At 42.2% G+C, this 23,313-nt stretch overlaps 1 protein-coding gene and 1 long non-coding RNA gene across 5 annotated transcripts in view; both read left to right on the top strand.

The window, feature by feature from the left end:
- The first annotated feature begins 3,222 nt into the window (after positions 1-3,222).
- LOC109519770 (uncharacterized) lies at positions 3,223-11,429 on the top strand. The gene is made up of 3 exons (XR_002169025.1): positions 3,223-3,421; positions 11,132-11,252; positions 11,332-11,429. It is a non-coding gene; the product is annotated as an uncharacterized LOC109519770 (long non-coding RNA).
- A 2,273-nt stretch (positions 11,430-13,702) lies between these two features.
- The window catches only part of slit2 (slit homolog 2 (Drosophila)), an 88,691-nt gene continuing 79,080 nt past the window's right edge, over positions 13,703-23,313 (top strand). For 3 of the 4 annotated variants that reach the window (XM_019876675.1, XM_019876673.1, XM_019876676.1), the window contains exons 1-3: positions 13,703-14,567; positions 15,259-15,330; positions 16,357-16,428. In XM_019876675.1, the coding sequence (XP_019732234.1) occupies positions 14,356-14,567; positions 15,259-15,330; positions 16,357-16,428 (356 nt within the window). In that variant the 5' untranslated portion in view covers positions 13,703-14,355. The remainder of the gene's footprint in view (positions 14,568-15,258; positions 15,331-16,356; positions 16,429-23,313) is intronic. The other variant, XM_019876674.1, reaches the window with a different exon arrangement.

Here is a 23,313-nt window from a genome sequence, read left to right as displayed (position 1 = left end):
ACAAATGAGGGATGTCATTATGATCGGCCGGGAATCGGCCACATCCCACAACGGCACAAATGCCCCATTACACCCAGTTGTAAACCAGTTCGAGTTCACATTTATATTAAATTCTTATATATTTTGTATCTTCCTTCTGAATTTCTTTCTTATGTAATAATCTTCTGAAAACCGTGGCATGTAATTTAACCTATAAACAATCAACGTGGCCACTCAAACAGTATTAGTCAAACAGTACTTGAAGACACAGAAAGCTGAAAAGGTTTGACAGAATTGGGCTGAGGAATTAGTTACACCTCCACCAAGGAGACTTGAATGTTCTCTTAGAGTAAGGATCCATCCATTTGCACTCTTATCATCCTCACAAAGATAGCTCACACACGCGTGCACGCGTACACACCATCGTCAACCTCATTTTGATGTTTGTTTGCGTCGTCATGGCAATGCCTCTGCTTTTCCTGCCACAGTAAGAAGAAAGGTGAGGTGGCACCCTTTTCTTTCCATTTAATCTTCTCACTTATCTGTCGCTTCATGTTTATCCTCTCTTTTTATCTCACAGGCTCCTTTATTTTGCTTTCAACCTTTCTTTTATCCCGGGGATGGTCTCAAGCAAAACACTCACACTCTCTTCCTCTCTCATCCTGCAGTAGCCACAGTGAGACTAAAAAATATTGGCCTTCTTTTCATTTGAGGGGGGCCATACCAACCGTGCGTGCCCTCATCATGTTTCACAGAGGTCACATCATACACTCGCAGCAGGAACTTCATTTTCCATCGTCCACTTCACGCTGAGCCAAGTCCATCTTTGCAACGCTTTACCATAAAAGCTGCTCAGCCAGACATGATTTTGGATGGATGAGAAAAGAGACTAGTTGAGACGTATGGATGCTGTCAGCGCTAGAAGTAGGGATGCAGGGATGTGAAAAGAGATGGAATGAGCTGTGTTGGCCAACTATAAGGGGATTTCCTTACTGGAGTCTCCAGTCTATTGTTTAGGGAAACATGTGGTGAGTTGGTTTGGGGAAAAATGAAGGACAAGGTCACACAGTAGTTGTTCACGCAGATATTTTTATACTGTACATGCAAATGTGTGTGTAATTTCCATTCACGTAAACGTCACGGAAAAAGTGTTGTTTAAAGAAGTGTTGAATGCAGGATATCTAATTGGTGGATTGGAGGTGTTTTTGTATATTAAAATAATTGACCCTAATTCCTCATTTGAGTTGTCCACCAATGGACTACTTCTCATCTTTTTCTCATTTAATTTCTCTTCTTTTTCTGCTTCTCCCCTCACACTTTCTTCCCACACTTTTTTTTCTTAGTTGGCCCAAGTAAAGACGAGGAAAACCCCACAAGTATGTGGTTGCTGATGACAGGGATTGTGCGTGCATGGAATTTCATCGAAAACACAATAACACACGCAGTTGACTTCTTCTGAAGTGCAATTATCTTGCACCTTAGATTACTGAGCTGTAGGAATTCAGATGCAAATGGATATTCTCTATATATGTTTAAGACATTGTCATTGTTAATTCTTACGAAAGGTTAATGTTTTAAATAAACTTTCCTGGTGGATTTTTACTCTTTACTAAAAAAAAGGCGAAGTGAATATGATTAATAATTAACGATTGTTTGCACACGCAATTTCCAACGGAAGTGATTCTTGGAACAGAATAATGTTGAGTACTTCGATAAGGGTCAATGCATTTAGTTGGCGGGACGCCCGCAGCAACGCATTTTTATAATAAGTGAATTATTTCACAATTGTAGATTGTATTCCAATGGCATCTATGTGCTGCATAAACATATTGCGGTGCGTCGTATCACTCGCTTAGGCGACCATCATTTTCTTTCTCATCTATTTTCCGCACACTCGTCAGTTTATTCAGGCAGTGCACGGAATAAATTCACTCCAAAAGCTTCCAAGGTGCCCTCTCACGTCAGCAAATATCAAACTGTTATTTTGGTGTTTTTCAAATCCTAGTTTCTTTTTAGGTCAATGCTACAGGTATACGTGGAACATCTTTTCTTCTGAAATGCTTCATATTACATACAGTCAATCCAAAAAATGTATTCACAATCTTTTACTTTTTCTACATGATTTTTATGCAGATTTTATACAAATGCTCATTTTGTCATTATAGATGCTTTGTGGAGAATTTGAACAAATGAATTCATTCTACTCGATAATAAGGCTGTAAAATAATCAAATGTGGCAAAAGTAACCTGCTGTGAAAACTTTCCTGATAGCAATTCCCCTTTAAACGCTGCCTTCAACCGTAACAATGAAATGTCTGCTGAGCAGACAGTTTGTGTGGTACAGTACTAATGATATTTAATTACTTTGGTATCAGATGATCTGTCTAATTGCCTTGTGTCAGTTATTTATTTATTCAGATGCACTAACATGATTGGGATACAACATCTAATCGATGGGGAGGCCTCCATTTAGGGAGCCTTCCGACCATAACGAAAATCAACTTTAAACCTTTCAGGGACAGCAGTTACTACAGTGGACAGATTATCATGTTAACAGATTACAGGTTTTCATTATCGGTGCGTGAAAGGTTGATTATTTTGTTTTGCATGTTGAAATGTGGCCATACGTCTTGAACCGAAACAATTGGATTTTTCTTTTTGTTTTGTTTTGATTGTTGGGACACTGCACTGTCAGACCATTTACTGTTTGTTGCAAGCAGTGTGCTATGGTGGCGCACTGAAAACAGATTTCATCATCATCGTTAAAGGCAGTCAGCTCTGAAGTTGGGAGACGAGATAAGCAAAACCCATGAGAGTGCCATCATTCACTGACCGAAATTTTAGAGGCTGCGTTAAGATGAAACCACTTGAATAGCACACCTCTTAATCCCATGAGAAATATTTAGGAGATGAAAACCTCCTGAAACGTTCAAATACATTAGATGAGAGATGGTTTCTCTCTAATGCTATTTCAATTATATTTTTTTGTTTCTTTTCGTGTCAAACCTATTATATATTAAATCAGAGCATAACGTCTTATAGCCCGGAAAATCATTTCCTCCCGAGAGCGGGGCTGTTTTGTGAGTGACTTTCAGTTAATATTTCTCCTGATCATGTTATTATTAGTAATCCATCGGTTTGAATCATCCTCATTGGCATTTCTACAAAGAGCTATTGTTGTGTGGTCTGGCAGTCAAGTCTTAATTGATTACTCCCTCCCCCGGGCTGGTTGGTGGTGGCCAATCAGGCTGATCAGCTGCACTTGGGCAAACCTCCACTGCCCTTCAGGCTCAAGCTGTGAAATTCACTAAATTGTGTTCAAGTCTGCTCTGTTTCTTCCATCCCTGCGAGCACATAGACAAGTGGGGATCACTACCTCGCCTGCTGCACACTAAAGACTTTCCTGCTCAGGCGTGGGTCATCAAACAGGAGATCCAGAAAGGTGAATGTCAGTCTTTGATGCATAGCTTCCCACCATGCAACTTCTGCTTCAATCAGCATCTACAGTATACTTCAAACCGCACACACACACACACACACACACACACACACACACACACACACACACACACACACACACACACACCAGATCATATCCAATATTTCCCCTATTTTTTTTTTTTTGCATCCAATCTTAATGAGAATAGTGGTGCAGCAACCACATAATGACTGCAACACAACCCAAAAGGTCAACTGCCTGCGCCACGATAAATTGTTTAATACTGTACATTAGACTGCTTTTGTGGCCTTTCTGGTTTTATCCAGCAACAAAGTATGAACATAGTTTTTTTTGCAGAAAGCATCTACCTTGACACCGGACAATGAAGGCATTTATTAAACTCCAAGGTAAAAATTGGGGTATTTTTATTAATTACTATATGGGTCTGGTTTAATCCAGACAAAAATGCATCCTGTTCACGTGTATGTCGAGGTGCTGCTGTTTCAAATACTGTAGTCGTGTGTGAGCTGTATAGTATTTCCCCAGAAATGAGGAGCGTTACAATGTGTTTGTCATTTTATAAGTTCACTCATTCCTCTTTTGCTGAGGCTCTTCGTTTAAATAACTTTTTTTTCCCACATTTGTTGGTTCCAATAATTACCTCTGTTTGATCTCCTGAGTTAAACAAAGGGGCTTAATGCTGGAGTCTCTACTATGCGCCTGCTGCACAAAGTTTGTCGTTATGTGTCACATTATCATCCATTTGGGGTATTCTGCTGGGTCTCACTGTCTGCCATGTTTTTTTTTTTTTTCATATAATCAGTTGTTGTCCGTGTAGCGTGAGCTCCATTCTCTGTTTCTTTGTTGGCAATGATATTGCAAACGATGTGTTTGCATGCCCCCTCCACAAGTATGTCTTAATTGCCCTCCTGCTGTTCGGACCTCAATTAACCCTGAGACTTCACAGCAGAGTGATAACGTAAGCATCACACCGAAGGGACAGAATGGATAACAGGAGTGATTGGATGACTCCGAGAGGGGAGATAAGGAGGTGACTGGCGACCTTCTCCCATTCGGACCCCCCATCAACCCCCAAGAGGTGCTCGGGGGCAGATGGAGGAACAGAATTCAGTCCTCGGATGCGGACAATGGCAGGCTGAGTCGGCTTTACAATTGCTTCACAAAAACATGGAGTGGACGGTGTGTGAAAGCCACTAGCCGGGAGGCGTGCTAAAATATGACATCAATGAAGAGAGGAGCTCCTTTTGTGAACATTTTACAAAAAGTAGGAAACGTGTGCAACGGCCATTGGCTTGTGTGTGAACATGACCTCTTAGATGATGGTGACAAGGAGGAAGATGGAAGGAAAGCAGGTGTAAGCAGGAATGAACACATTTGCTGCTCCTTTGTTCCAGCTGTCCTTTCTCATAATGTTGGCAGACGGGAGCTAATGAACTTTTATCCCATTAGCTTGCTGGCAGCATCCCCCAGCATTGACTTTCATATTTTGGAATTGTGGATGCGCAAGGTCACATGCACAAGAGCAACAAAAGTATTTGGACACCTGATCATTGTAAACGATGTTTTCTTCAAAGACAACATGGCCCCCAATTAAAATCTAACTAAAACTAGAGAAACAAGGAATGTAATTTTGATGTTCATGGCAAGAGCTTTGAATACTTGCATGCAAATTTTTGATTAGTAAATTAGTAAAAATCACTTTTTCCACATTGCAATTTCAGCTTCTTGCGTGAACAATTTCAATGAAAAAAATCTGTAATTCCTTTAGAAATTCAGCTGTAACGTAACAAAATGTGGAAAAGGTGAACCGCTGTGAATACTTTCCGGCTGCAGAGTACATTGTGGAGGACCCTCAACAACAAGCACACATACAGCCAAACAACCATCCACACTCACAATTACACACATTCAATCAACCTACGATGCGTGTTTTTGGGATGTGGCAAGAATCCGAAGTACCTCGAGAAAACCCCCGTAGCCACGGGGAGAACATGCAAACTTCACACAGGAAGGCCGTGGCCTGGAGTGAAACCCCAGCACCTCCGTCCGTACTGTGAGGCGGACATGCTAACCAGTCGACCACCTTGCCAAAAAAATAGCACTGCCTTAGCTTAGCACATGCTTTAGCTTAGCACAGACTCAAAAGCAAGGGGCAACCCCATGACTGGTTTCCACCAAACTGCTCTGACGAATAGAATTGTCTTTGCCAAGATGAAAAATAAATAAATAAGATTCAGGATTGATTGATTACCTGGTTAGACATTTGTCTAAATGCTTTTGTCTCTATATTGTGCGCAATTAAATTCAGGATGGACTATTGAGCCACCTTAGACTCCAAATCAATGTGCAAATATGTTATTTACAAGTGTGCTCGTAGGGACAAACATACACATTATCTCCAAGGGGAGCAAAGGGTCAGGCGGGACACATTGTCTTTTTCAGTCACTCCACAGAGCATATTGATTTTTCCCACACCGCTCTTTCTCGCTCCCTCACCTCCTGTGTTTCCCCCTCGCCGCCTCCAAAGGTCCCAACATATTTTTCTTCCCCTCACTACCTCTCTACGTTTGTTGCCCTATTCTCAAACCTCACCTTTTTGCTCCATTTTGCTTTTTTTTTTTTTTTTTTTTGTCTTCCTTACAATCTCCTCTACTCACACCACCCCGCTGTTCCTTGGGCCCTTGTAGTGTGCTTCAAATGTCTTGAATGATTTACACGTGAACTACTCACACTCTCTCAGGACGCGGGACTCCGCACTTCATCCTTCACATCATCTGACAGAAAAGAGTCGTCTCGTATGAAGACTCATCTGTAGGAGATCTGTGATTTATTCCGCGCGTCAGAAGTTAAGACCCGTGTCTTCGCCGCAGCTTACAAGAGCTATAACTCATTCACTCACTTCTGCTCATCGCTACTCTCCAAGGTATGCATCAAAGATGGAAAAATAGACTGCCAGTATCAGTGGGGAATTGTTTTTCTCCCATTCACGCCACCGCGGTAGCTATAAAACGACTGTGGTGAACCTTAGCCAACTTTTTAACAGACGAAGCAGATATTGTAAGCATTCAACACATTAGCTACAGTGGGGATTTACCCAACTTCATGTTCATCCTACTATCATCAGTATCATGTCGCGATTATAAACGATTATATTTCCTCATTTGGCTTGATGGAAAAACAACAGTGGGACAGAGTGGGAAGACAAAGATGCGCGTCATTAGTAGTCTAGTCTGCCCGAGTTTATTTGCACCTTGGCTACAACCGCTTCTCCAATTCTGTCGGGAGAAGGGATATATGGGATCTATTCTTTTCCCCTGCTAATCTCAATTTGGGTTTGGATTCAGACAGATGTTTAATCTCTTGTCTCAGTGTTGCATCTCAACAAGCCTGCACGCGGCGGCGCACAATTAGTTTCACACACGTGTTTGTTTTTGTACTTACGGGCTATTTTAAAATGGTGGTGTCTGGGTCACTTAGTTTGGTCCAAGGAACAGCAGCAGAGTGAAAACAATGAAAGATAATAATAGTTTGAGAGGATTAGAAGGTCTGAGACTCTATTGCTGAGGAGTAAAATGTCATCATGTCTGTTTCTGAAGCCTTCTAATAGTAGAGAGGTTCAGTCTCCAAAATAGGCCTTTGACATCAAGCAATGATGCAAAGGTTCCCTTCGAAATTGGAGTAAGTTACAGTCATACAAATACATTTACCATAAGACACAAGTGAGCTTGCACTTGGTATTGGAAATTGCTGGGGGGTTTGGGTTTTTGTTTTTTGTGTTGCCCAAAATCATCGAGAGTCCGTGATTTTGTTTCTGTTATAAAGATAAATTTGATGTCAAAGTAAACGTTTTGGGGTCAACTAATCCAACAAAATAGGCTTCAAGTTTTAAACTAACAGTTTTTTCCTTAGTATGACAAGTGGGGCGTAACATCAAGTGTGTCATAAGAGTGACTTTACTTATCTTTCTTGAAAAAAAATCGGTGACATTTTTTACAACTATTTAAGCAGTGCCATTACTTCTGTATTCATTAGTCATCGAAAGTCACATGAGATTTCGACCAGTAAGAACTCCCGCAACAGCACATCCCATCTGAACCGCAAGGCCTGATTGGGCAGTGGCAGGTGCTGTGGTATATTTGCATTGGCTGTTGGTGCTCCGATGTTGCGATGCCAATCCACCGTGATCCAAATTTCAGAAGGCACCAACACCAGCTGGAAACTATTGGCCACTTGTTAAAAACTAGAGTGAGCATTTTGACTTACATTTGGGTTACCAGATGTGGTTCCAAAGTCCTACACGGAATCTCCATGGCAACCGATTTTGGTCATCTTTAGATCCCTCCTCAGTGTTACTGGTGCAAACAACAAAATCGCATTGCCAATCTGACAGTTTTTATTTTCAGTTCTAACCAATATATTTTTGCTCACTGCAAAAGTGACATATTCATTGAAATGTAGCCCGGTTAAAATGCAGTTTTCATAAAGGCAATAAATACACGATGTTATTTAATAATGTACACTCAGTCATGCAGGTGACAGTAGAAGTTCAAAAATCAAAAGAGCAGCAAAACAAACATTTGCAGAGAAATGTAAAAACATTTTTTTTTGAAAACTGATACACGTGGAGGACTGACAATAATTTAAAGCATATGGTGCCAAATACATCTGAATAACAGTCCAAAGCACAAAACACATTTAGAATTCATCCCTAACCCAATTGTTATCTACGGACAGTCTTATTTTTAGAAATGAACGGTACGAATCTCTCTTGTAGTTTGACTTCACGACATTGTCTTTCATGTGATGTGCATTGCTGAATTATTTTCCAAACACAGACTTAACTGACATGTGAAACCATAACATGCCTTCATCCACCGACAAGGGAGCATTTCCGACATACCAGTCCCCTCATGCAGATCCCATTCACCCTCTTAGCATCACCCCGGGCTGCTCAGAGTGTGTGTGTGCCGTTGTACGTGCATCGCAACAAAGGTAGTCAGTGCCTCACACAAACCTCAGTCCAGAGTCAGCGCTCCTTCCGGATGCTTCACATCCCCATGAAACTGCCAGTTGGGAACGGAAGAAAGGAGTTTTTGGTTTTATTCTAATGTTGTTGTTTGTGTGTTTTGGCATGGCTCTGTCTGCATATATGGTGTGTGTGTGTGTGTGTGTGTGTCTTAATACAGCTGTGTAACCAATGTCTTTGTTGACAGTGGCAGTTCAAACACAAACATCATTGGTTTTTAATGATGTGATAATCAGGCAAAACACACATGCTCACGTGTGCGCGCACGCGCGCGCGCACACACACACACACACACACACACACACACACACTCATGTAAATGTGGTTAATGAATTCACACAATACCCTGCATGTAACTGTGCGCGTGTGTGTTTATATGATTGTGTATAAGGATGAGCTTTGAGCTGCATGTGTCTCAGTAGCAGCTGTTTCGAGGCCAGGTGGCTCACCTACACACACACACATGCACACACACTGACCCCTACACCTTCAACTTTATTGCGTGGCCATAAAACAAACACAAACGGTTTCTAGCTCAACAGACTTGACTGAAGAGCATCAACATTGCATTGGACTGACACAATGTCATTAGCGGCCATTCAGTACTTCCGACTTGCTAAATTCCACACCAATGTACATTTAGTACTGGACCTTGTTTTTCTCCTCTGACTTATAATTACAGCGGTGGAGGGAATGACCAATGCATACAGAAAAATCAAAACATTTGTATGTTCATGTTGAAACAGTTTCATGCAATTCTGTTTAGTTAGACAAAATTCATATTTTGTGTTTACTCGAGATGTATTAATGTACAGGGCAGACATGAAAGGCAATTGTTCGGTGAAGAATATCGGAAATTGGCGATGATTTTTGCAAACGCAACGTACACAAACAGAATAATGAACATAGTATTTCCAAATATAGACATCATGTCCAAACCAAAATGTAAGCAAGGCTGCAGTGCTAGCGCAGATAAGCATTCGCTCATCATGTCTTTAGCATTAGCTTCTGACCAAAGCACGGTACATGAATGAGACAAAACTGGCCCCGCCTTTTTTGTATTGTGCTGTAAGTCTTTATACCTTGGATCATTTGGCATAAGAATGTCACAGACCTTTTATGAAGACAAAAAAGACCTTTCAAATTCAATGTTTGCAACAATGAGCAGGATTACTCAAAAACCACCAAATCAAATTCCACCAAACAAATTGGATCAAACCTGTCGTTAAAGTCAATGGCATTGTGGGCCTTTTCTTTATTTTTTGAGGGCTATATTCTTCTCTTTGTGTTTTTTTTTTCCATGCATCTGGGCTAGCACGCTTTTCATTGACGAGTATTCTCCCATCGAGAGTTCTGCCACACCCACAGCACGTAACCCGGGAATGGGTGAGCAAACACCAATGAGGTGTGATTCTTTGAATTCTGAGGCTGCCTGTAAATAATGGAGCATTGAGTTTTCCTGAGACTTGGTCGTGTCATTGAAATCCATGAGAAAAATACCGCACACTTTCGAAATGAAAACAACTGAAAAGTGGATGTGTTGTCAGCCTGTCGGGACATGCGCACCAAGGGACAGATTTAAGTCAAATCCTTTCGCGCTTTTCTTGAAGGCGCTGCAATTCTCCCACCTCGGCTTCTGACACACCCACTTGTGTAACTGGCGAAAACTTGCACAGCCACCGAAGAGGTGCGGCCATTTGAATTGTGAGGATACCTGCAAGTCCTGGATTGTCGAGATGAATTCCATAGAGATCCATTTGGACTATTTGTGAAAGCATGCAACTGTGCATTTTCTGACATAAGCACATGCAGAAGAATATGGCCCTGAGCGAATCATACACCCAATAACAAAGTTCAGCCATTTGCAGGAGCTGGGTGCCTGTGAAGGTAAACAATTTGGTATTCGTCCCAATTAAAATTTTTCCACCTTGGTGGAGCTTTGTGTTTGACTAACCATTCAAGTGGTGAGAGTATGCAGGACAGCAGGATTATTCTAAATCAAGAACCGTCTTGACAGGAACTGCTGGAGGATTCTCACACAGGCTGAAGAACACCTTTGGTTCATATGTATATATATATATATATATATATATGTATATATATATATATAGAGAGAGAGAGAGAGAGAGAGAGAGAGAGAGAGAGAGAGAGAGAGAGAGAGAGCACGAGAGAGACAGAGAGAGAGAGACAGAGAGAGAGAGATATCTATATAGATATAGATATCTATATAGATATCTATATCTATAGATATATATCTATATAGATATCTATATCTATAGATAAATATCTATAGATATATATATTGGGGGGGATATTTCCATTTTTGATGTTTTGAAGTTTGACCTATAAAAGTTTGCGCAGTACAGACTTTCGCATGCATTGCAATTCATAACTGTGACCTGTCAGAAAAAAAATTCCACCTGATTCTGAACTTACCCCTTAATTCATAAATATGACTTAAATATTACTAAATGTGTTACGGTACTATATTACCTATTATATTTATATTCGCATTATGAAAATCTGATGTGTGAGAGAAAAAGTCAGAATATGAATCAGCACAAACAATATAAATATATTTTCATTTGCTGACTTACTTCTCTGAACTACAAAAAAATATGGGAAAATGTTGTTGACCAGTGTGATTAAAACTATTCAATCCACAGGAGGAGGTGGGGGAGGTTTTTGGTTTACCAATTCCAGACCAGCTGTTATCCCACTGATTAGCTCTCCAGTGCCTTGATGCATCCCTCTAAGCAATTCCTGACACACCGGCAGCTGCTAAAGGTCAGTGGATCACAAAGGCCATTATGATACATCCTACAGGATCACATCACGCTCACTTTTTTTTGGGGGGGGGGGGCAGAGCATTCTCATTGCTAAATGATCGTGGATGCACAATGCATAGACATAGAATGAAAATGGAATAATGTGTTCTCATTCTCTTCTGGCAAGTGTTTGAAGCCTTTGGATTCTGCTTTGTGGTCTGGGCCAAGGTCAAGCTAGAACACAAACTTTTCCAACAAAGTTTGATGCAGACAATTGTTCAAACTGGCTAGTCACTGGAGCATTGGTGTGATATTTTGGGGGGGTCTCGTGTTGGACTGACAGACATTGTGCTACATGGTCACTATGTGTGCATTGTGAAATGACTTGTAGATGTTGTTGTTCAGAGGTGTAAGCAAACCGCCATTTGCATTATCGGCACGATTCAGACAGTGTGTGTTTGTCGTTATTGACTTGTATTTCAGCTGTTGTTTGAGGCAACGTTGTGTGTGTGTATGTTAAAGGTTAGGACAGGTCATGTCAGGTATGTCCAAACAAGTGCTGTCCCCTGAAGCACTAACATGTCTTTCTCGTTCTTCTTTTACTCTTCTCTCACTTCCTACATGAATTATTGCCACCAGTGACCCTCCAGTCACACCCTTTCAATAGCTGTCAAAGTTAAACACCTTTAAGTGGGCGTGTCGCCTTGCAACACACTTCTTAAGAGTGTGCAATCATCAAGACCAATGTACATTCATGTGAGAAATGCAGTGAGCGCCTTAACAGAGTTGTCTCGCTCTCTCCTCTCTCCCACTCCCATCGCCAAAGAATTAGATCAGTGAGGCAAATTCTTTTAGAATTGCTGCTCGCTGAAATAATTTGGGTTTGAATATAAAACGAGAGATCAGCATTGCAACTTTTATTTCCAGGTGTATAGAATCGCAATGATTTTTCGCCTAGAATCCATCGAAGTTTTCATGAGTCAGTCTCAGGGGTTCAGCAGAGTCAAGACACACACGGTGTGTGTTGGGGGAGCTAATAGTGTACGTGACAATGGCAAAAACAATATCTGGCTAAAATATCTAACAACAAATCAAGTCATAACTTTTGCAACATCATATCCAGAGGCGTATTTCCAATTTTCTTGGAAGGCGCCACTATTTCCAATATAGTCATGCAGCGGTATCTATAAATAGTTCATCATTTTATTGACAAGGCACGGTTGCTGAAAATAGACCAAACGTGAATGTAAGTCTAGTTCTAGTGTACAATGTTAAAAGCCAAGTGTAAATCTTCACACGGTCCTATTAATGTGTTCTGCAAACTAGACACCGATACAACCAACATGCTAAAAAAGCAACATGGCCTCTTGGTGTCTTAGATACTGGCCATGATTATTAGGCTACTTGGAAGTCCGGCAACTGAACTCCAGTGTGCCCCATTTTGTCACCTTGGAGGAGACGGCTAAAGAAAGCAACAGGTGAGACGCGTTTTTACGTGTTGTCTTTCTGTCTCTCCCCCTTTCTAGGCGAGTTTCGTCTCCTTTTCTCATCGCATGTCCACTGTGTCTCCTTGGTGAGAAGTAATGTAGTACAAAATATGTTATTTTACTAAAGTACATTTTACAGGTATCTTTATTTGAGTATTCATTTTTATAATGACTTTTGACTTTTACTCGCTCCATTTGAAATTAGATATCTGTACTTTTTATGCTTTTGTCCATTTTTCAACAAAACGTAAGAAAAAGGTGTAAAGAGCAAAGGTGAACGTCAACCTTGCGTGAGATCTTGAGGGATGGAAGCAACATGGAGGAACGTGAACCTGAGCATGAATGACAATAATGCAACCTATAGTCTGGATAGTAAAGCCCCTGCCAAGGTTTGGATTTAGCCAGGTGCTTTTATTTAACTGGCAGGTAAACTATCTTGAGGAGAAGCACCTATGGCTAAAGCCAAACTGTGGACTGGATTTACCACTCCTGGAAGAATTTAAGACATTTAAAGGCAAAGTAGAGATGTATAACATAGTTTACTAAAATTACCAAAACGTTTTTTGTTCGTCTGTTCAGAATGTTAGCGATGCTATGGCTGTTTTGACAGTTTAAAGCCTGTGTTAGTTAAAATGAGAAACAGTTTAGTTTGTAGATGGTATTGGTGCTGCGCCAAGTTGTGAAAACGGGCAGTGAAATGACAGTCGAACCTTATTTTTACCGAAAATACATTTCAGAGTCTGCACTTTACTATTAGGGAGCTCACTCAGGACTTCCTCTTTTAACAATCTTTTTTTTGTTCACTTTTATGTACATGTGAGTACTATTGCCCACCTCTGTTGTCTCTCTCTCACACACTCTCTCGTTCTCCTTTAAGTGTCATTCTCTCTCTCTCTCTCTCTCTCTCTCTCTCTCTCTCTCTCTCTCTCTCTCTCTCTCTCTCTCGCTCTCTCGCTCTCCCTCCCTCCTCTAGTGGCTCTCGACCGCACGGTGTGGGCTGCAGCGCTTTGACGCACTAGGCTCACTCATTTGGATTGAGGTGTTGCGCTCAGCTCTCAGGCGGACTTGTGTCCTCCTTCACGTTACCGACACCACGACCGGTACCTGTGACTCACTGACAAGCGTTCAGAAACAGTACGTCCAACATCACCTCTCCTTAGCCGTTTTTTTGGAAGTAGACGAAACGCTTCTGTTGTTCTTCGCTGGACGTTGTTGTGAATTAATTCCCACAAGAAAGCCTTACCTGGAGTATGTGCGTGTGAGGGGGTGTGTTGCGGGCGTGTGCAGGGGTGCACTTGAAGTGTGTAAGTGTGAGAGGCTTCTGTGGATCAGGACAAGGAGGATCGAGGGACCGACCGGGGGGGATTTGGCCGCTGCATGCCGCTGACATGTGGAAGTTTGTGCCGCTGTAGCGCAGACAGAGAGTCGCTTCACCGCCTCTCCGAGCTCCCTTCAGGGGGACCCCAGTCCCCGTTCTGAATCATCGCACCCCCATTAAGGACAGCCCGATGTAAATTTAGGACGTGAAATTTTAGAGACGACGAGGAGGACGGTATCCCGCTGAGTTTGCCCGAACACTTTCCAGGATCTTTTTCATTCTCTCGCTCTTTTGCCGGTCGCTTTCCACTTGCCGCAATGCTTGGAGCCCTGAACCCCGCGGGCCTCGGGCGAGCTCCGTATTCCGCGCTGGGGCTGCTGGTGGCCATCCTGGCCGTCGCTCTGTCGGGCCGGGGCGCAGCCGGACAACCGTGCCCGACTCAGTGCTCCTGCACCGGGACCACAGTGGACTGTCACGGCCAAGGGCTCCGCGGCGTACCCAGGAATATACCCCGCAACACCGAGAGACTGTAAGTGTCTATCTACTTTGATTTCAGTTTGGATGCACGCCATTACTCATAACACATTTTGATTTGATATAGGCTAATAGTTTATGTTGACTTGAAATTAAGTGATTTGTTTCACCTTTTAATCCCCAAGATATGTTTCAATAAAAAGAAATGTGAATTATTTAAAGTAGATGGCTTGATAAATCACTTTATGCTAAAACCAATGTTACAACCCAACATTTAGTGAAGCAGCAAGTGGAATCTCATTTTAGGACAAATCATCTAAGTTAGTAATTTCAATTGACGTGTTAAAACGCCCGCTAAAGTATGATTTCACCGTGGGGACCGACATCAAGAGACAAGTGAAGGGGCATGCATGCGTGATGTGGTCGTGTTTGGTGGTTTCGCACTGTTGCATTAGCGCTTCACCCGAGACCGCATCGGTTTTGTCTGCAGACCAGTGAGTTAATCAAAAACGGATTTGGGAGCCAAGTGGGCTTCGAGTTAAACAGACTGTATTCTATTAGGCAAAGATCAAATTAAAATGGGTCCTGCCCGCAGTGCAGCGGCAACAGCCGCAGCTCGACCTCCATCTCTCCCGGTGGAGGAGACGCTTAAATTACACGTCGACATGGGCCACTGTGCAAGTTTCATTGAAGGAATATACAATTTCAACAGGGTTCATTATTATTCTCACCGTTTTCTCTTTCAGGGATCTGAACGCAAACAACCTGACGAAAATCGCCAAGGCCGATTTCGCCGGACTGAGAAATCTGCGCGTGCTGTAAGTGGCTTTTGTGAGTTTTTCCTACTGTAACCCCCCGTGTCTTTGCAACTGCACTTCCTTATCTTGTTGCACACTTCCACGACGCACAATGCGCCAGACTGGATGAGTGCGCGCGTCTCGTCACTGCAAGTGAGTCATGCATGTGCATCTTAGCCTAGGCACCTGTTAATTTGCCAGTGTAAAAGTGTCCAGGGGGTAGGGAGGGGGGTTTTATTTTAAACGGTGGGGCCCCCGGGGCCCATGTGCTGCAGTGATTAACGCCCCGGCGAGGAAGTGATGGATAGTGAGGAGAGAAGAAGGTTGTCATTACGCCCAACCACGAATGACGGGATGGATGAGGGGAGGGTGAACGGGGGAGTCAAGTAAGAACAGGTTGCTTAAAGTGTGTGTGCACGCGCGTGCGTGTGTGACTCAACGTCCAAAAGTGAATGGCAGCGGATACAAATTGTTGGAATTCCTCTGCAGATTATGTTCTTATTGAGTGTGTGTGTGAGTGTGTGTGTGTGTGTGTGTGTGTGTGTGTGTGTGTGTGTGTGTGCTTTCATGCTTATTTCCGGTCATCAGCTTGCATGGGTGTGTGTGCGCACCTTGAGTTTACCATGTGACTGCATCAAAATGTGTGCTTGCACAGGGGGCTTGGTCAGCATTCTGGTGTAAGTGAATGAGTGGTCACAGCTATAAGGTTCGACACAGACTAAATTGGATGATAGATGAGTCTGCGTTCAGTTTTAAAGTAAATTCTAGGTGGCTATCGACCGCTTGCTGATTGTCTTTTCTCCCTTTCTCCTTGATGCTGTTTCAACAGTCTATCGTCTTTCATCTCCATCAATCTTTTTTTTTTCTTGCACAGCCATCACAACCTCTTCCACTTTCATCTCAAATAGCAATCTCTTGTGATTTCTTGTCAAACTCTTTTTTTCTGACTCCATTAAGTCACACTTTCCTCACTCATTTGGACCTCGGAACTTATTTTCTCCCAAGTCTTTTGCACACCATCTTATTTTCTTTTGCTTGTCCCTACAGGCAGCTTATGGAGAACAAAATCACCACAATTGAGCGAGGAGCTTTCCAGGACCTGAAGGAGCTGGAGAGACTGTGAGTCAAGTTTTTTTTTTTTTTAATTCCGTGTGTGTGTGTGTGTGTGTGTGTGTGTGTGTGTGTGTGTGTGTGTCTCAAAACAGCTGCCGAATTCAGCACCAAATTGGACACTTTAATAAACAAGTGCAACTCAGGCAAGGGCCATGGAGCCATATTTTTTTCTGTAGCCGGATAATGTGCGTCTACATCATGTTTCTTGCCAAAAATCCACTTTAAAAATTGCAAATTGTCTTCACTTCTACTAAATTGCAAACATTTCTGTTACCTTTAAGGTTTCAGTTGAACAGCAATTCAGCAAACCTTTGTCATTGTCTGTTTTCTTAACAGTAATTCATCACTTGGTTGTGTGTATGTAATAACATGATGAGGTGATTATACATTTATGTTTTCTGAGTCAAAATAACCCTCTGAAGGAAACGATATCTATAATGTGGCCTGTGACAAAAATGAGTTTGACACCCCCCCGCGCACTAGATGCTCCTCTTACCAATTAATTAAGTCAAAAGACTGTTGACGAACAAACAAATGGTGATGAAAACAAAACATTGAGCGAACACGCTCCCATCTCACATACACGATATATGACTTTAACTGGGCCATGCCTCAAGTCTTGGAGGACAATTTGGAGATGAAGATATTGAGTTGCAAGCAAGCGGCAGTGAGCGGTTGTTGGGCTGCGATGGTGCCGTCGCTGGTATTTAGCATCCAACCCTCAGGCAGTTATGGCATAATTAAGCCCTGGTAGTCTGAAAAGCGGCACAGCTAGTCTGGCATAGAGACAACAGCAAGAGGGAAGGGGGATGTGGACCCCTGACTGGTGAAATGTTCATTGTGTGGACTGTCAACCTTGCTTGATGTTTGAGCAACTTGTATTTCTAAATGTGTGTGCGTGTGCCTGTGTGTTGTCTGACCAACAAGCAATGACACACTGGAATGCAGTGGACTGTTACTGAGTCAGACGGGGTTTGCAGGCAAGCTTTTAAGACGTGTTGAAAAATGCAGCGTATGCGTCCACAAAACCGCAGACAAGTACAACAGTAAATTTCGTGGAATACATTTTATTCAAATCTAGCAAAATTATACTCTGAAAGAGATTAAATTTAGTCCCAGTCTAAACAGGGCACAATGTACACTTGGAGGAGAGTAAAATATTCAGAGTGAATTTTACTCCAAGTAGTAAATCCATTGTGCTCCAAACAACTAAAATCAACTTTTATTTGACTACTGAGCGTAAAGGGCAGGGCCTCTTGTACTCTGAGTGAAGTGATTTTGATCCATACTTAGAATTTACTCACACTCTAATGGATAGGGGAGGCAATTGTATTCCAAAATGTTTACATACAGCTCAATTAGAGGGAAAAACGTGTCTCTGTGTATTATTCTACTGATTTTACTGTGTATCAGGGCACATGCTGTAATCAAAATAAAAATCACCCCGTAGTTTAGCTCCTCTCAATCTTAAAAGTCCTTGTAAAGTCAATTCAGAGTTTTGTTTCTGAGTACAGATCTAAAATTTTGTAGAACAGCGATGGTGTGTTTGGTAGAAAAATCTTTCCAGGAGATTGAAAGCTGAAAAAAGGGTAAAAAAAACCCCTCTCAACTCCATTTCCTTTGTTGTGGTTGTAACAATTAGGTGTCCCTTTCCACTAACAGTTCACAGGGGGACTTGACAATTCTTCAGTCGGCGTCATCTTGTGGCTATCGTGCCTTTCTCTGTATTGTAATTGTTCCTTGTCAACAAAAAAGAGAAATTATGTGCTTGGGTTTGTCAGCAACCAATGCAAAGCTTTATCTAGCTCCAGTCATCAAGTTTATTCGCGGAATTGCTGCCTGTGGCTGCAGACAAAATAGGAAATAGTTAACTATGTGGAAGTACGGCCAGGAGCCTTTGACAGCGATAGTGCCTTGTGCAATGGAATCAAAGCTGCTGTTAAAACACAATTGAATAAAAATAAGTCAAAGTCCGACTGACTTTTTATGTACTGAAGTAGAAAGTGGCTCATCCAAAATATACAGAAGCCTCTGAGCTAAACTAAATAGGAGTTTGCAGGCGATCCTGTTTTGTTGCCTGGCATACAAAGTGTTCAAGGCCTGGTGTATGAAAATGGTTAATCCACTTTAATAGATTACGACCAGGATTAGATTGACCTGATGCCCCGACTTCTACGCTCAAAACAGACAATTGAACGACGAGCATAGCACATCTCTGCCGTCTAACAGGACGCGCTTGTTTCTTTGTTTTGTCTCCAAAGGCAACAAACACCTTTAATGGGAGCTAACTTTCTGACACAACATGGTTCTTTCTTTAGTCCTCCGTAAGGGTGTTCAACTGTAATTCACCATCTCTGGCATTGCATGTTCACAAACACAAAGATGGAGCCAGCCATTAATGCCCCCCTGCAGCTGCCGAACAATGGCACATCTCCGAAGTCTGGAGTCTGAGGCTGATTTCAAAGGCCCCCATCCTCCAGGAGGCTGTTGGGAGCCTGCTGGGCACCACTGCCCATAGGAGAGGGTCCTAAGATGGGGTGATGGATCCACAGTGACTACCCCCCGCCGTTTTGGAAAACGGTTCCTCCTCCTCTCTCATCTTTTTTTTTTTTTTTTTTTGTGACAGGCCCTGCAGGGCTCAGGCCGGGTGGGGTCAGGTGTGAGGCAGTAGCTGGAGGGTGTGGAGGTGGGGTGTAAGGAGTTGTGGAGGAGATAGGCATGTCACGACATACACATGCACATACACTAACACCTTCGCGGGTTTAGATACACTCATGCATGTGCATTCTCATTCGCAAAGGCGGCACGGTCACTTGGATTCTTCCCCTCCAAAACACACACGCACACTTTCTCCTTTTTCTTGTGATATTTTTCAATACCCACCCGTCTCACCCTCTCTATTTCCATTGTCCTGTGCATATTGGAATGTCATGCATTTTTCCCCATGGCTAGAAAAGGAAGGCGACTACTTGATCCTCATATCATGATCTAACATTTGAATAGTATACGGCAGCCATCCAAAACCTGTGAACAGTCACAAAGTAAGTCATGAACACTAATTATGGGATTTTGTAGCACAGTGGAGATAAAGGATAGAATAATTAGCCAGTAATTGAGCAATCACATGTCAGAGATTAAACTGACAGTGCTGAGTACAATAATTGCTGAGGTATTATTACAAGTCTTGAGATGTGACTATCAACAGATTACACAAGAGACTGAATGTGTTGTAATGTTTTGACACAGTAAATGGCACAGAATCATTTGTCTGTCCTAGATGCCCACAATGATTTCAAAATAATGTACTGTACATAAAGTATTCGCTGGAGCTTTGAGTGATGGCTTTGTTGCGGTTTATCATCTCTGAGCTAAGTCGTTGGGAGTGTGTGTGTGTGTGTTTGTGTGGGTGTGTGGGTGTGTGTGTGTCTGTGTTTTGTTTATTGAGCAGCAGAGCCTGAAATTACTTGCTCTGTGCGCTCCTTTGTAAAAAGGCATTGGAGATAGATTTCCCTATTGTGCGCACTGCAGCAGCCAAGTTTTTGTATTTACACTTGTTTGCTCGTATCAGAGGAAGACCGAATGAATTGGAATGACGCTTGCTGGTCAAGGAATTCTCGGCCGAGATAAAAAGTCTGAAGGCGTTGATGTTATCTGCCATTCTTTTAGAGATCAGATAAGATTGGCGGAACCTTGAGTTCACTGAAGGATCTTTTGCAGTGTAAACGACAAACATTGCTGAAAAACTCATATACACACACACACACACACACACACACACACACACACACAGACATGCAGCATTCATGGGCCACATTCGGTACACTGTGAGATCCAATATACAAGAGTTGTGCCTGAGAAATTCAATAATGCTCAAAAAGAGCAGGAGCAGTCAGTGTGTAATTTTTTTGTCGTCAAATTTTGAGTTGTATTCTTTGTGAACAAATATTTGTGACCAAATAAGTTCTTATTTGACATTCGCCATTGGGTTTCCAAAATATGTGAATTTGAGCTTCTTTTAACTTTGTTTTTGTGATCGGACAACTTTTTTAACATGCTGTTTTTTTTTCTCGCAACACTATGATTTTCATGGCTCGCATGCTCCCCGGTATTTGTACAGTTGTGCCTGAAATGGTGGCCGATGAGTGCTTATGCATGTTGAAATTCAGAGAAAAGTTGAGTCTTAGGCAATAACTAGCTCTCGTGTATTTGGGATACTCTGTGTTTGTTGGTACAAATTGGAATATGTGTTAACAACATGACTGGTGTTGGCGGTGTAATAATTGCTTTCCGGGGTGATTTGTTATTTTCCTCGCCAGCCACAAACTGTAACGCACTTCATATCAGTGAGGCTCTGAGGTGTGAAAAGTGAGTGAGTGTGTGTCCATTTAATATCTTTTTGAATGCTCGGCCGCACAAAATGCCACACGCTGTTGGCAGAAATGAGTATGTGTGAGCTTGTGGCTATTTACTGTGTAGTTTGTGTCGCTCTAGCATCTGTTTATGACTGCGGGGATTATCGCCGTGCTGCAGCGAGGCATTCACTAGTTGCAGAGACTCTCACACCTCCGACTTCTCTGTCTTCATCCACTTTAGGACACACTTTTGCCTAATAGAATACAGCATACACAGGATAATATTGCAACTGCATACATGCATACATATACATGTGCATACACACACATGCATACACACACACATGTTGACATACATACATAGATACATGCACACGATACTAAACATATTATTCAATTACCAGTTTGTCTTCTGCTGGGCGTCCAACTCCAGTTATGGGCGATCTTCATAAATGCCGCTCAATTTACCGGTAACGCAACTAAAAAAGCAGTGAAGGTGCTGTAATGCCCTCCCATTTGGGTAAGGAGAGCCACAGTCGCCGATGCAGTTACATCCGTTAATTCAACGGGTACAAAACGAATTCAGCTCCTGACGTTACCCATTAAGCCACACCCCTTAAAGGCAGGCGTCCAGCACACAAGTACTAGTGTCTGTTCAGTTGCACTCTATAGACACACATGATAAATGCTGTTTATTTAAATTAGCTTTTTTGTTTTCTTGTTTTTTTTTTTCTAACACAATGTAGTGCTTTTTTTATTTTTCAAATGGTTAACAAAAAATGTCTTTTTGTGGGGACTAGATCAGATTATTGGCATTGAAATTCATTTCTGGTGGGTAACTGGTTTGATATACTGGACAAGTAAATTGAGTAATGAGCTCCGTCGCAAAACCAATTGCACTCTTCAATCAAGGTATGCCCGTAATAGTTTTGCAAAAGCAGAATTTCCGATGCAGCCCTTGGTTTGGAACATATACAAGTGTGCAGGTGTGACTATTGTTTTGGCTCCTGAGTGCATGTGATTATTGGGAGTCAAGGGTATATAATTGCAACAGATTGCTTTGCATCTTCATTCTCCGATGGTTTTTCTAACAGCTTCTATTTTCGGAGGATGAGCTCATAGCTCTTCTCCTCCACACCTCCATCAGAAGCAGCAGCAGCTTCATACGCTTCCTCAGGGAAAGCATAGCCCACTGAACGGGCATTCCTGGGTAGGCAAGACCTGCCGGGATTGCGGGGGCCTCTCTGAAGGACGTGGAGCTCTTAGCCTCTTAACCTCCAGAGCAGCTGTGAAGGGAAAAGGGGTAAATAATTTAGAAACATCACTTCTGCTGCATGTTAAATATTTATAATAGGCCTCTGATGTAACTGTGAAGGTGAGCCCGTATGTCTGCATGTGAAGATGTTTGTCACTGAGGATGTGCGCAGCAGGGCTGAACAACGAGTCAAGAGTAAAAACATGATGAGTGACAACCAAATAGTTTTGTTCACTTTCACATAAGAAATGGTGGCCTGTCAGAGCCAGGAAGACCTTCTCTGCTCTCCTTAACCCTTCCAGAAGTATTGATTTATATTTACAACCTAAATTCCAACATTAATTGCTTTAAACTGCGTGAATTTACTTTAAAGAGTGGCGTAAAATTGATGGTATACGTTCTGGCATTGGCAACTGAATTTCAATGTAAATTTTTGATGGGAATGTTGCCCCTCCCAACATGGCCGCCACACAAGCACATCAGTTAGCTGGGATGGTACAGCACAGTCGTGTATCTCGTCCAAATATATCTGTGACAATGTGGTTGCATCTCGCCCGTCATTCACTCAGTCATTTCTGATTGGATGATCAAAGATGCAGCGGAAACTCCACCGACATACACAACCACGGTTAGGAAGGTTACTTTTAAAATTAAAGTTACCATGATATTAACATAACTTGAGTACTTTAAAATACTTTGGGATTACTCTGATACCAAAAATGCTCATGAACACAAAATAAAAATAAATATTTCTGCCATATACAGCAATAACTCGATAACATCAGCAATCGTTCCGTCCTCTGATTGGTTGTTCAGAGCAAGCCAAGTTTGACTAGCCAAAACAATTTGATAGCAATCTGCACACATGACTAATTTTTATAATCAGCACCTCTGGTGAATACCATCTATTTTACTTCATGTTTTGGTTTTTTTCTGTTCATGCTCAACTACTTCATTAATGTGCTGTTGTATTCCATTTTTATACAGTAGCGATGGTTTCTCTAATTGTAATGCGACAGCGGTGGTATTAAGAGGTGGATTAAGTCAGGTCGTCTCCACTGAAGGCCCAGGTACCAAATACACGACCCGCCATTAGGTCAATGTCACGTTTTTCTGTTGATCCCCAATTTTGTTTCCTCCTCTTAATTGCCTTCCAGTCATGACTGCCACGGCATCTCTTGCTTGGGCTTGTGTGTGTGTGTGTGTGTGTGTGTGTGTGTGTGTGTGTGTGTGTGTGTGTGTGTGTGTGTGTGTGGGGGGGGGGGGGGCGCAAGTGCGTCTGTG

This window comes from Hippocampus comes, unplaced genomic scaffold (genome assembly GCF_001891065.2).
Source record: "Hippocampus comes isolate QL1 unplaced genomic scaffold, H_comes_QL1_v1.1 scaffold51, whole genome shotgun sequence".
NCBI classification, from domain to species: Eukaryota; Metazoa; Chordata; class Actinopteri; order Syngnathiformes; family Syngnathidae; genus Hippocampus; species Hippocampus comes.
Note: the sequence above shows the minus strand (reverse complement) of the source record. Positions and strands in the feature narration are given on the sequence as shown.